Source organism: Mustela erminea, chromosome 14 (genome assembly GCF_009829155.1).
Source record: "Mustela erminea isolate mMusErm1 chromosome 14, mMusErm1.Pri, whole genome shotgun sequence".
NCBI lineage: Eukaryota > Metazoa > Chordata > Mammalia > Carnivora > Mustelidae > Mustela > Mustela erminea.
The window spans coordinates 44,963,717-44,980,788 of NC_045627.1; the positions used below are offsets into that span (position 1 = coordinate 44,963,717).

General features: G+C 41.6%; 1 protein-coding gene across 1 annotated transcript; it reads left to right on the top strand.

Annotated features, from left to right (window-relative positions):
• Window positions 1-3,125: 3,125 nt before the first annotated feature.
• DYDC2 (DPY30 domain containing 2) lies at window positions 3,126-9,252 on the top strand. Its single transcript, XM_032313535.1, is given in 4 exon segments — window positions 3,126-3,401; window positions 3,691-3,846; window positions 4,202-4,324; window positions 7,510-9,252. Coding segments are annotated over 4 exon segments (663 nt in total). The 5' UTR covers window positions 3,126-3,278; the 3' UTR covers window positions 7,771-9,252.
• The last annotated feature ends 7,820 nt before the right edge of the window (window positions 9,253-17,072 follow it).

The following is a 17,072-nucleotide window of genomic DNA, read 5'->3' on the forward strand; positions in this document are numbered from 1 at the left end:
AGTCAGGTCCCCTGTTTCATTGAGACCATTGTTGAAACGTGCCGTTTCGAGCAAGATGCTTTCTCCAGAAAGGGTTTGCCACAACTCAACAGAGAAGCAGGCATTCGAGGGTTGGAAGTGGAGAGCGTTTCCAGAATGCAGAGCTGGGGATTCCACCCTCTGGCAAGGTTCTCCTGCGGGGAAGGCAAAGTAGATCTGTAACTGAATCACCTAGGGATTTTGTTAAAATGCAGAATCTGAATATGTAGGTGTTGGGGGTGGGACCTGAAAAGCTGCATTTTGTCAAGCCTCCGGGTGAGGAACGCTGCAGATCACCGACCACATTTGGAGTGGAAGGGGACTCAATCTCGGACCCTGACATCATGACCTTAACTGAAGGCAAACGTTTAATCAACTGAGCCACGCATGCGCTCCCCAAACTTAGTGGCTTTAAACACATACTCTCTTGCAATTTTTTGAAGCCAGAATCCAAAATGAGTCTTGCAGGGCTAAAACTAAAGTGTCAGCAAGGCTGGTTCCTTCTGCAGGCTCTAGGGGAGAATCCGTGTCCTTGCCTTTTCCAGCTTCACAGGCAACCCACAGTCTTTGGCTCAAGGCCCTGAATGACATCACCTTTTCTTTTTCAACTTCCACCATCACATCTCCTTGTTCCTTGTCTGACTTTACTGTGTTCCAATTATAAAAACTCTTGGGATTACAGTGTACCTTCTGCGATAACCCAGTATCATCTTCCCAAATCAAAATCCTTTATCACACCTGCAAAGTACCTTTTGCCAGACAAGGTAACAGATTTCATAGGTTGCAGTTATTAGGACTTAGACACTTTGGGAAGCCATTACTTAGCCCTACTACACTGTGTATTTCCAAAGAAAAATTAGATTTTCTCACTCATATTTCAGTGAGTCAAACCAGGATATTTAACCTTGATACACTTTTTGTGGGGCAGAGGGTGAACTGCAGGAAAGAACATAAGGGCAAGCAGGGGGAGGGGCAGAGGAAGAGAGAGAGAATCTTCTTTTTTTTTTAAGATTTTATTTATTTATTTGACAGACGGAGATCACAAGTAGGCAGAGAGGCAGGCAGAGAGAGAGAGAGAGAGGAGGAGGAAGCAGGCTCCCTGCCCAGCAGGGAGCCCGATGCAGGACTCGATTCCAGGACCCTGAGATCATGATCTGAGCCGAAGGCCGAGGCTTAACCCACTGAGTCACCCAGGCGCCCGAGAGAGAGAATCTTAAGCCGACTTCACACTCAGCACAGGGCCTGACGTGGGCCTTGATCTCACAACCCTGAGATCACGACTTGAGCTGAAATCAAGAGTCAGATGCTTAACAGAGTTAAACACTAAGCTCCCTAACCTTAATACACTTCTATTATGTAATGTACAATTCACATTCAGTTTCCTCAACGACACTTCATAAAATTCTTTTTTCTGTTTCAGACTCAATCCAGAATCATGTGTTCTGTGCATTCATTAGGCCTGTTTCGGCTCCTTTGATCTGGAATGGTTCCTTCTCTTTTTTTGTCTTTCACGATCTTGACATTTTTAACAGTGCAGACCAGTTGCAGACTGTCTCTCAATTTGGCTTTGTTCGTATTTCCTCAATTAGATTCAAGTTTTGCATTTTGGGCAAGGAATCCACAGAGAAATATTTCATCCCCCTAAGAAGTGCATCTCATCAGGAGACACATGATGTCACTTTGTCCCTTTGTTAGTGATGTTTCCTTAGATCGCTTGCTGAAGGTTGTATCGGGCACGTCCCAGCATTGTAAAGTTCCTCTATTTCCTTTTGGAATTAATACATAATTTGTAGGGAGAAACCTTGAGACTATATGGGTATCCTATTTTTTTTATCAAATATTCATTCAGTTTTAGTCCTCACTGAGGATTCTGGCTTGATGCAGTTATACTATGATGGTTAAAAATGTTAATTTTTTAAACACTCCATTATTCTTCCCATGTTTATTGGTTGACATTCTACCCTTAGAACTTGCCTTCTCTCCCATTCACTCATTTACTAATCTGTTCTTACATTGATTCATGGATTTTTAATTTCACCAATTAATTATAATGCATTAGAGTCCATTTTTATTTCAGTGGTCTAATCGCCCCAGATTGGGCCAGTAGCAGCCCAATCTGCTGGTTCCTGTGTCCTTAATTGCTTACTTTCTAGCATTTTTTTTTACTTTGTGAGGCGAGAAATGTTCCAGGCTCCTTGGACTTCTCCTGCCCCAAACTTGGAATTCACCATTTCTCCAAGGAGCCCTGATGGCTCTTAAGTGGTAAAGGCTATTCCAAAGCAAGTTCCCTATAATCACTGTGTTCATTCATTGCTACTTAAGTGTTTTTGCCTCTAGGCTTTTGCAATGGAAAGAGCTAGGAAATACATATATATTTTTTCTATGAGTATCTATGTATCTTTCCTTCCTTAAACTGAAAAACACCTCCAGAAAATGTTAATACTAGAACTGAGATTTTATTATTCATTTTATTGTTAGCTCTTGGACTTAAAGTATGTAAACTTCAGAAATATGGAGATGACCAGAAATACGATGTTAGTCCATTATATGTCACAGTCTTCCAGCGTAATAGCTAATATTTATTTAACATGTACCAGAGCACCTGGCTGGCTCAGTCAGTTAATAGTCTGTCTTCAGCTCAGGTCATGATCCCAGGCTCCTGGGATCAAGCCCTGCATTGGGCTCTCTGCTCAGGGGAGAGCCTGCTTCTCCTTCTCCCCGCCCCTCCTCTCTGTTCATGCTGTCTCTCACTGTCTCTTTCTCTCAAATAAGTAAAAATCCAAAATATATATATTTTATATACCATGTGCTAAGCTAAGTGCTTTACCTCTGTTTGCTATCTCTTCTCACCCCTGCAATTATGAAGCCCATACCTTTATTATTTTTGTCTACAGATGAGAAAACCAAGGCTCAGGGAGACTGGGTGACTTGTTGAAGATCACACAGCTAACAAGCGGCCGTACCAGGAGGGGAACTCAGTCTGTCTCTTCCCAGTCTGTGTTCAGACTGCAGCTCTACACCGCCACGCCTAACCTATCGTGTGACTCAGGCTACACTGTCTCCAGCTCCTGAAATCCGATTAATAGTAAATACTGGGGCATCAGCTCAATCTCCACTAGTTTCTTGCTTCCTCTCTAGAGTAAAATAGTGTGGTACGCCCTGGCAGAACCTGTGACCATGGGTAGCTACGGTGCCTGCCATTCTCCCTCTCCCTCCTCCCCAGGGCTTTTCCTTCTGAAATAAATAAACATCACTTATCCATGTCACAGAGGAGTATAGCTTCCAACCTCACAATAGCACAGCTTGCTGGGTCCTTAGAGCCCCCCTGGGGACCTCCTGGTTGCGTAATTATATCCTCCCTACTCAAGGGTAGAGATTTGTGGGTAAGTGAAGACCTTAGCCACCCTTAACCACCAGTCTATCAAGCTCCTCTCAGGCCTCAAGACCCCCAGGACCTATTTTCTGACCCAAGACAGGGGGAGAGCTTTTTTAAAAAAGTCCATTTGAATGTAAGAGCAATTGGCAAGTATGTATTTGTTTCTTTTGGGAAGGGTGGCATCTGAAAGTAGCTCACATTTATCCTGAAACGGATCTGAATTGACTAGAGTGTGTCTATCTTAAAGACCAGATTTGATTTATAAAGTAATGTGACTCCGCTATGCTGTTTCTCAGGCCCACAGGATGGAAACTGACTACCTGAAGAGGTGCTTCGGAAATTGCCTGAGCCAGGCACTGGCAGAGGTGGCGAAGGTTCGGCCCAGTGACCCCATAGAGTACCTGGGTCACTGGCTTTATCATTACAGGAAAACCGTTAAAGCAAAAGAAGAGGTGTGTGTGTGCCCAGAGTCATCTTGGGGAGGGCTTTCCAGCTTTCTCATGGCAATTTGAAATCCAAAGTAGGATTCCAGAGCTCGCCCAGAGAGCTTCTTGGTTTATTTGACTTGTGAGATCCCTTAGGCCTAGATATTCCTGAAGCGTGGAGAGTCTGGGGCTGAAGTGGGAATCCAGCTGAGAGGAGTTGTGGGATTGGTGGGTTTGGACCTACGAGCAGGCAAAAGCTGGTCACAGGAGCCAACTCGGGAGGTCCTCAGGGCCCTGGGCCTGTGGTCTGTCCCAGTGAGGGCAAGCCTGTTAGTACAGGTTTCCCAGGGGCTGACCTGACTCCGCTCTCCCCTCACCCCAGGAGAGCCAACGGGAGAGCCAGTTGAAGGAAGAACAGGGTAATAGCCTCAAAGAAACCGCAATGACAGAAATGCTGAACCAAGAAGAATGTCACATTCAACAGAAGTGTGAAAAGTGTGACAAGGTAGGGAGAGAGGAACCCAGCAGGGGACAGGAGCACACCCCAGAGCTGGATCCCGGGAAATCCACCGGCCAGCGAGGCCACAGCACCCAGTGCACCGAGGTTCCCGGAGCTCGCTTGTCTCCATCTTCTTGGGGTTATTTGTAAACCGGTCTCATCGGCAGTCCTGGCCGACGAAAAAAGGAAATGTTGAAAGGCAACTCCATTTTCGATTTCAGGAAGTACCTTAGCTGTTACTGGTTTGAAAAAATCGGGTTTCTTTAAAAATCTTAAGTTACTCGGAACTAATATATTTCCTTACAAGATTCTTTGAACCCTTTTCAAAACTTATTCAGTATTTCAGAAACCAGATACAGTTATCAGTATATAAATCAGGTATATTATTTTATTATCTACTATTAAGTGTTTTAGTTACTGTGTGCTATTTAGTCATGTATCAAGGCACAGATGCCGTCTCTGCAGTGCTGTAATACTGGTCATAAACTATTACCTTCTTGTAGTCGGAAACAGCTGTGTGTTCATGAACCTGACAAGGGTATCTTTTATCTTCCAGGACTTTTGCCACCATCTTCTGAAAAGCACCTTGTGCTGATTTTGTGCTTTCTCCAAAGTGCACGATACAGAGACAGGGAATCGACTCACGGGGCTTAGATATCTGACATCTTTCCAACTATCACTATATCCTGTGCATTAAGTATCCTGTGCATTAAAATCTCCCACGCAGTTTCATACAATCCGCTGGCTTTTGCTAGTTTCCAAAGCCACCTTTGATGAAGAGACATGAAACTGTTTAACTTATGTATACTCACCCTAATATGCTCGGCTCTCCTCATAATTAATTCATATTTATTGTTTAAGTCTGGATGTTTTATTGGTAAAAGAGGTCAAAGGAAAGGTGGTTTCGTACTACTGTTTTTCACTAGTCTAAAGTGACAAAGTGAACTCACTCAGGAATATTTCATTCTTTGGAACAGGTGCTGAGAGATGGTAGAGAGGAGGGCATGACAAGGAGGTTGTTATCTCCTTGCCTCCCTTGTCATCCTTTCCTAACACCATGCTTCCCTGTTAACAGAAGTATCAATATATATAAGGCAGGGAAAGACTTCCAAAACTCCACCCTGGTTTCATGATGCCTTTATTGAAGAAAACTTTGGTCACATTAATGTTTGGAATTGTCCAAATGAGCTGCACCCAGGATGTTTTACACCCTGTAGCAATAGTCCTTTGCAAGATTTAGATGAGTAAAAGGTATGCTGTTCCCTTGCCAAGTGTGAGACAAAGGCCGTTGTCAGGGAAGATGGGAATAAAAGCCGCAGGATACCTAGACTAGGAGCAAGTTCTCACTTCTATGAAAGAACTCATATGCAAATTGTGATTATGGAAATTGATCCTTTTTTTTTTTTTTTTTTTTTTTTAAGAAGGAAACAGAGATGCCCAACAGGGATCTTAAAACAAACTTGCCTGGCTAGGGAGAACTACTCTTATAGTAAAAAATGGAAAGAACTGGGTAGAAGATAAAGAAGTGGAGGTCCCTCAAATAAGATGAGATTCTAAGTTCTTTTTTTTTTTTTTTTTTTTGGCTCAAGGCAAATTACAAACTTTTCCTTGCTCCTGGTCATTTTCAGATTTTGAGTCACTAGTGTTATTAAACCTGGTCTCACGTAGGCCCAGGATGGGTTGCATAAAATTTCAGCAGGCCTGCTGATGGGTTTTTATGTCCATACTCAAAGCTTTGCAAAATTTCTCTTCATATCTTAAAACCATCATTGCTTGCATTTAGCTTAGAAAGCCTTTGAGTACCCCTGATTGAATACCACTGGTCCAGGGGATGTGTCAGAAAGAGGAGTAGAAACAGCACTGTGTGGGGTAGAGATCATATCCAATTATAGCACTCAGGAAGAGATGTTCAGAGGAGGCAACATGTGAGTCAGACCTCAAAGAAAGCTAGCAAAAGTTGCCATTGTGTTGGTTTCTCTTTATTAAGTTGAGGCAGTTTTGAGTAAGTAAGCCGTGATTCTAAGTTTGAAAACAGTCCCTTTGTTTATAAAGCTGTAGCCATATGAATGTTTTACAAACACATTCTTACAGAGTCAACACATATATTTATTGCCTATAGTTAGAAGGGTCTTGCTGATCACATGGGCAATTGCTCCACAGACCTCTCTGCAGTGCCCCGCAGGATCCACTGGACACGGTATCCACTGTACATGGTATCCACAGTACATGGTATCCACTGGACAGGGCACAAAGATGGAAGTAGAAGTGGCTGGGAGAGTGTAGGCTCCAAAGATTCCTTCCTCACCAACTACTACAATCACATAGCTGCTAGACTGCGGGATATCCTCTTACAGCTCATTGAGACTGAATATATTTTTTCTGTCTTTTTTCTCTGTTTCAGTTTAGATCATTTATTTTGATCCGACTTCAGGTTTACTGACCTCTTCTCCTGCAGTGCCCAGTATCCCACTCAGGGATTCAGTGAATGTTTTCATTTCGAATATTTCACAGTTCAATTTTAGGATTTCTATCTGGTTCCTTTCTATAATTTCCATTTTCTCTGCTTATCTACCTTAACTTTTCACTCGTTGTGCCCATTTTTTCTCTTTTAAATGTTTGAAAATATTTGTCATGGCTGGTTTAAGTCCTTGTCCACCAATTCCATGATCTTTGTCATTTTGGGTTCTCTATTTTTTTTTTTAAAGATTTTATTTATTTATTTGACAGAGAGAGATCACAAATAAGCAGAGAGTCAGGCAGAGATAGAGGGGGAAGCAGGCTCCCCTCTGAGCAGAGAGCCTGATGTGGGGCTCGATCCCAGGACCCCGAGATCATGACCTGAGCCAAAGGCAGTGGCTTAAGCCACTGAGCCACCCAGGAACCCCTGGGTTCTCTATTTTATCCTTCTTTTCTAGAATATGGTTCACGGGTCTAGGAATTATTACTAATGTGCTGAACATTGTAGATGATACTTTGTAGGGAGTCCAGATTATGTAGTTTTCCTTTAAATGGTGTTGAATTTTGTTCTGGCAGGCAGTAAAATTATTGGTGAATTATCTTGTTCCTGATTTGCCTTATGCTTTGCTAGAGCTGATCTGTTACAATTTAGTTAATAGTCTTGGGCATGAAAATGGCAGTGTTGTGTTCTTTAGTCTCTGCTAATGACTCTTTCGCTTTTTTGTTTTGTTTAGCCACTGACATCTGTAGCTAGTTCCACAAAGAAGACCGCATTCATACAAGAGAACACAAAACCCCTTGAGAAGGATGCCTTGAAGCAGGAAGCTCTGCCAGGTACTTCCAATATGATTCCAGGAATGCCTCAATAGAGTCCCTCTCCAGAGTCTTCTGTCCAGACTGGCAACTGTGTCAAAACTCCCCAAGAAATAAATTCCCAGGCTCTTCAGCATGAAATTGCTACTCAAATGCATCCTGGTTCCAAATCTCCTTCTTAAGTTACCAAAAGGTGGATGATTTTCATGATGCTTGTTGTGGAAGGAGGTGTCTTACAGGAACGGACTCTCCAGCTAAAGTTCTGTTCTGGTGGCCTTGATAACCCTTACTCATGTAAGCATTTGAACTACTGATAGGATAAAATAAACTCATAAGAATTTCAAATTTTTTGAGATTAGACAGTGGAAACACATCAATCTCACATGTTCATGTCTCAGTTTTAGGTGAACCCTCCAGTCAGGCCTAGAGTGTTTATACATGTCCTAGAGTGTATCTGTGTCACTGATAACAGGTATTTTAAAGCAGCTCCAAGGACAGTAAAGCTCAAAGGGAGAGTGTTATGGCCACACACCAAGAGGGTATTAAATGGTTATTACTTCCACGATGAGGCACTTGGGCTTCCCAAGCTGGCTTGAAAATGGCTTGAGGTTGCAAGGAAAGGACACTGGCTTAGGGTTTGTATTTCCGTCAGGGGTGGACTCAGGTAGGAGCGCCCATCCTTGGGGAGAGGCTTGCCTGGCTTAAAACTCTCACTGTGCCAACAGTGAGAGCACTGTTGGGAGCACCTGAGTTTATCAGCTTGCCCAGATGTGGGGAGGAGGGAGAGTTGACGTCTACAAGCTGTCAGCGGACAGACACCAAAAAATGGAGTCTGACTTTATCACAAAGGGCCAATCTAGGAAAAACTCTCAGTGGCCTTGACCCACTTAATCTTTGAGTGAAGCACTCTGGGAAGGTACTGAGGTCCTTCTAATTTGCACCTGGTGGGAAGGCATTTAGCCACACTTTCCAGAGTTGCTGGAAAAAGCCAAAAGATCCAAAAACCCACACAAAGAAGCCAAGAGAGCTTTGTAGAGGGCCCCGGTGGTACCTGCAGCATCCCAGGAGAAAGGTCAAATCTGGGAAGCCAGTCCTCTGCCTGAGAGCGGTTATCTCTTGGACATCACAGCCTGTGAGAGGGAAGTCATAACTTCTGCCGACTTTAAGGGATTCCATACTTTTGCCTTTTAACATTCTTTGGCCCCAGCCTTTGGTCACATCCCTGGGCGGTGAAAATGTAATCCATCTTACTAGTGTTTTGTTGCACTGTTGCCAAGCTTGGCTTGTTTGCTGTTATTTTGTTACTGAAAAGTTGTTACAGTGCACTTCTTGTGCACAGATCTTAGGAGGTCTCTGCTGATCTGTCTATGGATTGCTAAATCAAAAGATATTGGCATTTTGGGGATAAAAGACATGAACAGACATTTCATGGAAGAGTATATACATAAGATAAATAAGCACATGAAAATATGTTCAACCCCATTAACCATTACAGAAATGCAAATTTAAATCACAAGGATGCATCAGTATACATCTGTCAGGATAGCTGGAGTTAAAAAATAGTGACAGTGGGGGCGCCTGTGCGGCTCAGTTAATGGAATGTCTGACTCTTGATTTTGGTTCTGGTGGTGATCTCGGGGTTGTGGGATTGAGCTCTGCATCAGGCTCTGCGCTCAGCGGGAGTCTACTTGGGATTCTCTCTCTCCCCCTGCCCTCCCCCCTGCTCTCTCATGCTCTCTCTCTAAGAAATAAATAAGTCCTTAAAAGAAAATACCAACACTGAATGCCGGTGAGGATGATGAAAACTCACATCACTCAGACTTTGCTGTATTCCCTCTCTCCCTCTCCCTCTCCCCCTCTCCTGCTCATGCTTACTCTTTCTCTCTCCCTCTCTCAAAAAAAAAAAAGTTAATTTTTTAAAAAGTTGATAAAATTCTTGCCTTATGTACACTTCATTTCAAACACCCCCAATTATCCCAAAAAATGTACTGTAGTTTTTATTTATTTTGAAAAGAAAATTTTATTTTTTTATCTTTAATTGCAATCACTTTTGCCAGATTGTCAGCTGGAAAGCAAGACTCATTTACACTCCCATTTGAAAGTGGCTGTTCTTTATCCTCTTGGCACACTGAGCTAGTTATTTTACTTTTATTTTCTGCCAATCTAATATGTGAAAAATAGTAGAGTTCTTTATATATATTCTGGAATCTGACCCTTTATCAGACATATGTTTTGCAAATACATATGGTTATTATCCCCATTTTACCAATGAAGAATCTGAAGGACAAAGACATCAGTTAACCTGCCTGGGCCCACCTGGCTAGAAAGGAGAGCCAGTGTTCAAACTCCCAGCGGTTTGGTTCCAGAGTAAGAGCCTGAACTCACTCCCCAGCACCACCCTCAGAAGAGCAGCCTCAGAGATCATCTGGTTAAGGGTATGGGATTTGCAGCCTGACTCATCCCTCCCCCAGTAGAGATGGCTCTTCTCCACAGCCCAGAGCAAACCAAGTCATGGTGGTGACCAGTGTCTTGTAGGCTTTACCAAAAGCCAGGTTTGCTCAAGGACTGAATGGCAAAGGAAAATGGCCAAGCTCTTCCCTCCTCCCCCAGGGCAGAGCCTGGAGGTCACTGCCAGTGCTTGCGCTGCTCCTTTCTGATGGTCATATTCTCTAGAGGAGGTTCAGTGCCTTCGCTTACCGTATGGTCTTTCTCGCCTCTCACGCTAAGATGATATTACGTATCCCACCTCTGGCCAAGCTGGCTTTGTTTTTAGAAACCTTTAGTGTTTCTAAAGGTGGGCCTGAAGAAGGGCAATCACGTTTTCCTCATCTTCTAGCTCTTGTGGTTGGCAGCTTTTTTCACTGGCTTCCCTCTCCTGATGGGCAGGAGCAGTAAGAGATTCAGTGCTGAGTGCAGGAGAGGCTCAGTGACAACAGTAAGTGCAGTGCAAGGAGAGCCGGTGGTGGAGGGGACAGCAGGTGGGACAGCACCAGCAGCAGTTTGACAGCAGGAGAAGGACACGTGCACAGGCTTGGAGGCAGCAACGAGGACTCACTAGAGCGTCAGTGGTGTGTGGAGGAATGGCTGGAGAGGCTCAGGGTGCAGGAAAGGGCCAGATCTGGGAGGTGCTGGGGAGGAGGAATCCACCGTGAGTGGGAAGGAGAAGTCTAGGTTGAATTCCAGCTTTTATTTGTTTAGGGAGAAATGAAGAGGCTGAGAAAACTTACTCCAAAATAATGCCTAATTTTGAAGTGACTTTAAAATCAGGACCATTCCCAGAGAGGAAAGGTTTAGGATGAATTGCTTCTGTACCCAAAAGATATGCATTCAGTAGGACTTTCTATACTTTCTTTTTTATTTTTTTAAGTTTTTTTTTTAAGATGTTATTTATTTGACAGAGATCACAAGTAGGCAGAGGCAGAGAGAGAGAGGAAGGGAAGCAGGCTCCCTGCTGAGCAGAGAGCCCAATGCGGGGCTCGATCCCAGGACCCTAAGATCATGACCTGAGCCAAAGGCAGAGGCTTTAATCCACTGAGCCACCCAGGTGCCCCTTTTTTTAGGTTTTTATTTTAATTCCAGTGTAGTTAACATACAGTGTAGTATTAGTTTCGGATGTATAATAGAGTGATTAAACATTTCCATGCATCACCCTCCTTAATCCCCATCATTGATTACACCCATCCCCCACACCCACCTCCCCTCTGGAAACCTCCAGTTTGTTCTCTGCAGTTCAGAGTCTATTTCCTGGTTTGTCTCTCTCTCTCTTTTTTCCCCCTTGACTCATTTGTTTTGTTTCTTAAATTCCATACATGACAGATGAATGAATAAAGAAGATATACATACATACATATGTATATATATATGTATATATACAATGGAATATTACTCAGACATAAAAAGAATAAAATCTTGCATTTTGGATGCAACATGGATAGACTGAGAGTGCATTATCCTAAGCAAAATAAGTCAGTCAGAGAAAGACAAATACCATATGATTTCACTCAGACTTTCTATGCTTTCTAAAGGGAATATACAAATTCCCACTTACACTTCAAATTTATTCTTCCACATGTGGTTAAAGAACGAAATAGGGGTACCTGGGTGGCTCAGTTGGTTGGGCAATTGCCTTCAGCTCAGGTCATGATCCTGGAGTCCCGGAATCAAGTCCTGCATTGGGCTCCCAGCTCCATGGGGAGTCTGCTTCTCCCTCTGACCTTCTCCCTTCTCATGTTCTCTCTCACACTCTCTCTCAAATGAATAAAGAAAATCTTTTTTTTTTAATTAAAAAAAAAAAAGAATGCAACATATGGGACAGACACCTGGGTGGCTCAGTCATTAAGGTCTGCCTTCAGCTCAGGTCATGATCCCAGGATCCTGCAATCCAGCACTGCATCGGACTCCCTGCTCAGTGGGGAATCTGCTTCTCCCTCTCTCTCTCCTCCTACTTGTGTTCCCTCTCTTGCTGTCTCTCTTTCTCTGTCAAATAAATAAATAAATAAATAAATAAATAGAATGAAACATACAGTTTAAAAAGCACTATATTTGTTTCCAAGACTATTATCTGACTTACAATGGATATTTAATATGTGCCAGGCACTATGCTAAGTGCTTGACTACATTATCACATTCAGCGCTCTGAGCACTCCCAAGTTGGGCACTTTAATAATCTCCATGTTATGGCTGAGGAAACAAGTAAGGCTCAGAGTTGGATGATTGGCCCAAGGTCAGCAAACTGGGAGATGGCATTCAGGTCTGTCTGTCAAGAACTCACACACTGGACTGCTAGGCTGTGTTGAGTTGCACTTATTGATAAAGGAAGTTTAATTCCCCTGTCCTTGGACATTTTGCTCCAAGTCAATTACAGTCTTTTTCTTACCTCTTAGACGAAATGAAATCTTCAAAGAGCTTTCAAATGATCACTGTTATCCAGAAGCATTTAAGCCTGCTCGTGCATATTTTATTGTCTTGATTATCAGCCAAAATTAACCGATGTTCTAAGCATTTGCAGTCCCAAACAGGATACTTCAAAATTTCATCTTAGATCCTTTTGAGATGCTTTATAACCATGAAAGTCATAAAGTCCATAAATTAAAGTTTTTCCCAGTGACAGAATATCTTCCAGTAAAAACATTCTTTTGAGAAGTTAGTGCTGATTGATATCATTCTTACACTTTTATATAGATTATAAATTTTTTCAAAAGGTGAAATACTATCCTATGGAGAAGTAAATATCCTTTTTCTATCTTTAGAAAGAAAATAAGAAGGACGACTTTTGGGGAACAAATACAAAAGCTATGCTCTCTCAACCAGATATGTTCAGAATATGAAAGTGAAATAGCTTCTATTAACCAACAATGTGGCTTTAAGAAGATGCTTGTCAATGAAGAAAAACTGGTGAATGATTTTCATGGCCGGATTAAAATTTATGATTTGTGTGATGATAGTCCAATGCTTGAGCCAAAAATTCCTCAAGGAGGCTCATAGCTGAGTCATACTACATGTCTCATATTAGTAAAGGGAAAGTCCTCTTGGTCTTTCTGCTTTCGTGTTTGAGCTCTGTTCATCAAGAAGAAACATCTTATGATGTCTTTCAACAAAAGGCAAGTCTGAATGTCACAGAAGGAAGAAAATTTTAGTTAGTGTTCCCAGAAAGCAGACCTTTGGAAGCCAGGTCAGAAGTCATGCAGGCACCAGATGGGGTTTCTTGGATCTGCTGTCCTCTAGAGTCATGGTCAAAAGATAGCCATCCCAAAGAAACAATTAGAAAAGGAAACAATTCTTTGGTTATTATTGTCCAAAGGACAACCTTCAGGAATAAAATGACAAGATCCAAAGACATCATTGTCTGAAAATATCACACATATAGATAAGTTTAGGCAAAATGAAATGGAATGAACAAAAATATCAAAAGATGTACAGTTCATATATACAGGTTGTTGGGGCAAAAATTCCTCCATGTGAAGCACCAGAAAAGAAAAATCCACATATAATGCCAAGAAGGGAGAAATTCAGAGAACTCATTGCCCCTAATGATGAAACCCATGGCTATTTTAGCCAGACTGCGATCATTCCCCATCCCTCCCCTCAAAAAGTTACCCCTGGGGACACATTCCAGAACCAGAATGGGCCAGGATGAAATAGCTCCAGATCATTTTGTCTGGAAAAACTAACTACATGGATGCAAATAGCTGAGAAGAGATTTTGCAAGAATTATTACCAGGAGAGAGAAATTCAACAAATGAGCCTGACCAAGGAAAAACCTCCATGGATAATGACCAATAGAAAGCAATTTTATGAGAAAAGTGAGCCCAGGAAAAATTCCTCAATATTCATCACTGTCATAATCCTGACACTGTACTTAAAGTCAGTGTTTATGAGACTCCTCAAAATTTAGTTGCTGAATAAGGAGAGTCCATGAATAAAATTAACCACAAAATAATTAGCCCAGTAGGGTCCCTTGGAGGCCCGAGGTCCTGGAGAAATATATTCAAGACAAGGCTCTTCAGAAAGTAGTGCATGTGGGGTGCCTTGTTGGCTCAGTTGGTAGAGCATGCAACTTTTTATCTCAGGGTCATGAGTTCAAGCCCCATGTTGGACATGGAGCCTACTTTAAAAAAAAAAAAAACAACCTTTTTTAAAGTAGTGTGTGTGTGTGCATGTGTGTGTGCATGCAGTTCCTTTTTTTTTTTTTTTTTTTAAGAAACATAGACTGGGGCACATTCTTTAAGTGACATCAATGAATTTCTCATCAATGAGCAAATGTGACTGTGACCAATTCCCCAAGCCACTCCCTTGGGGAGGCTCTCACGTAGAAAAGATGATAACAAAGATAAGATCTCTCACAAGTCTATTCAGGAGCAATTAAATCCGATTATCAGATATCCGGAAGGAAATTACTCCCAAAATTCTGGTCTGAAAGAGGAGTTCTATTTAGGATATAATTACAGAGAAAATAGCTTTAGAAAGAGAAGCCTCCACCAATAGGATTGGCCAGAAAAGAAGATATTCAGAAAATTCATGCAGAAAAATAATACCCAAAGATCAAGATGTTTAGAACAAAACCTCAAAAGAAGGATGATTTGTTGAATCACTGAGAAATGATAAAACTAAGTAAATCTTGAAATCAGAAGGAATTAAACCAGTGTATATAAGTGTAAGCCCCTGGGCAGAGTTTCTTGGAGTTACTCTTCAGGAGCAACAAGTTTACCAAAGTGGTTCTGCAGGATGATAGTCCCGAGAACATGACTTCAGACAAATTAGTGTCCATCTCCAGATCCCTTCAAAACAAAATATCAAAGAAAAAAAATACCCTTGAAATGGGTAAAGCTACTAAGTAAAAAACCCTAAATAAAGAACAACTTTCTCAGCAAATGTCACCACAAATAGTAATATATATGTTTGGTCAAATAATACCATCTGGAGATTTAAAGTTTCAAGTATAAGAATGGTCCGGATAAAAATCTTCCAAGCAATCCTTTAGAAGAGAAACAAGTAATGAATACTTTGAGTCAGGGCAGTTCTCCCCAGCATATGCTGTCTGCAAATCTATGGAGAGGATCCAACTCAGTGAAGTTCCCTGGCAAACATTAACCAAAGGAAAAAAAAAAATCTTTAAAGAAAGATAGCCAAGACAAATGTCTTAGGAATCAGGAGTCGTTTGGAAGAACACTGAGCTGCCACTGAACTCACAATGCCATCTGCCTATAGCCCATCTGGAAGAAGTGCTCAGCATTGTCTCTTCCATGGAAAATACCTTTCCCAAAAAATGTATTCCCATAGATGTCATCTTGTAGTGCAAACTCTGTAGTGTGTTACCCAAGTTAAGCTTTAGAGGGAGATCTTCCTGAGTATTCTATGACCCCTTTCTAGAGGGCTACGAAGGGATAAAGATTTTCTCCACTTCAAGTTTAATTTACTTACCCTTCATACTTCAAAGACAATCTTTTTAAGAGTTTCCACAAGATCTACAATTATCAAATTATGGAACTAGCCCAATTGTCCATCAACTGATGAAAGGCTAAAGAAGAGGTTGTATGTACACATTATTGAATATTACTCAGCCATAAAATAGAATGAAATCTTGCCATTTGCAACAACATGGATGGAGCTAGAGAGTATTATGTTAAGCCAAATAAGTCAGTCAGAGAAAAACAAACACTATATGATTTCACTGATATGTGGAATTTAAGAAACAAAACATGCAAAGGGTAAAAGGAAAGAAAGAGAGAAAGAGAAACCAAGAAACATTCTTAACATAATTAACATGTAGAGAACAAACTGGTGGTTACCAGAGGGGAGGTGGGGGGGGGGGGGATGGTCAAATACGTGATGGGGATTAAGGAAGGCACTTGCTGTGATGAGCACTGGGTGATGTATGGAAATACTGAATCACTACACTGTACACCTTAAACTAAAATTCATTCTATGTTAACTAACTGGAACATACATAAAAACTTTTTAAAAAAGTTTTCACAAGAGAGAACTCCAGACTAAGATTAACAAAGAAGATACATCTCAGCAAACAAAAACGAAAGTCATGGTGCCACAGAATAAGGCCAGTCAGGAGGAAGTACAAAAAGAATGACTCCCAAGGCTTCCCTTTAGAAAGAGACGAAGTTCCCAAAGTGTTTCAGCCTTCAGGACAAGTCAGCAGCTGAGAGGGGATGTTACCAAATTGCTTCTGCAGCAGAGGCAGTTCTTGGAGGTAAGGCCAAGGAACAGACGCCACTGAGAAGAGACAGAAGAACCCAGCCACATTTCACCAGGAAGTTTCATCATGAGAGATAAGTTCCCTGGAGGTTGTTAATCAAAACCTAGTTGCTCCTCATATCCCCTGACTCTGATTCAAATTTCTTCTCAAAAGTGGTTATTTTATAGTTAACCATAACTTCTTTGCTGTGCTTAAGTGATAGTCCTTAGACATGAAGAATAATTGTAAAAGGCGCCTGGCTGGCTCAGTTAGTAGAGCATCCACTCGTGATCCCAAGGTCATGCGTTCAAGCCCCATGTTGGGCAAAGAGCCTACTTAAACAAAAAAGAAAAGAAAAAAAGAATAATGGTGTAATCATCTAAGAAAGCATTTCTTAATAGATTATTGATAAGAAATATAACAAAATATCAGGCCTAAATGTGAATCAAATACTTCAGAAACTTCAGAGGAAAAAGTAAATGCCTATATGGGTATCTAATGAAGAAATGAGAAGCTTATAGTCCCTTAGCTCAATGATGATTGGGGAAAAAACAAAACAAAACAAAAAAAGAATTGATAGTGAGATTGGTCAATTTCTCTTTGATTTTTTTCCTCAAATAATTCGTTTCTTAATTGGAAAGAAGCATAACAATGATTAAGAATCAGAATTTTGGGTTCAAGAAGACCTGCATACAAATCCAAGCCTTGGCACTTACTAGCCACGTGGCTGTAAGCAAGTTACTTACCTCTCTGTGCCCCAGATATCTTCCTCCCCTAAAATTAGCACACTTGTAG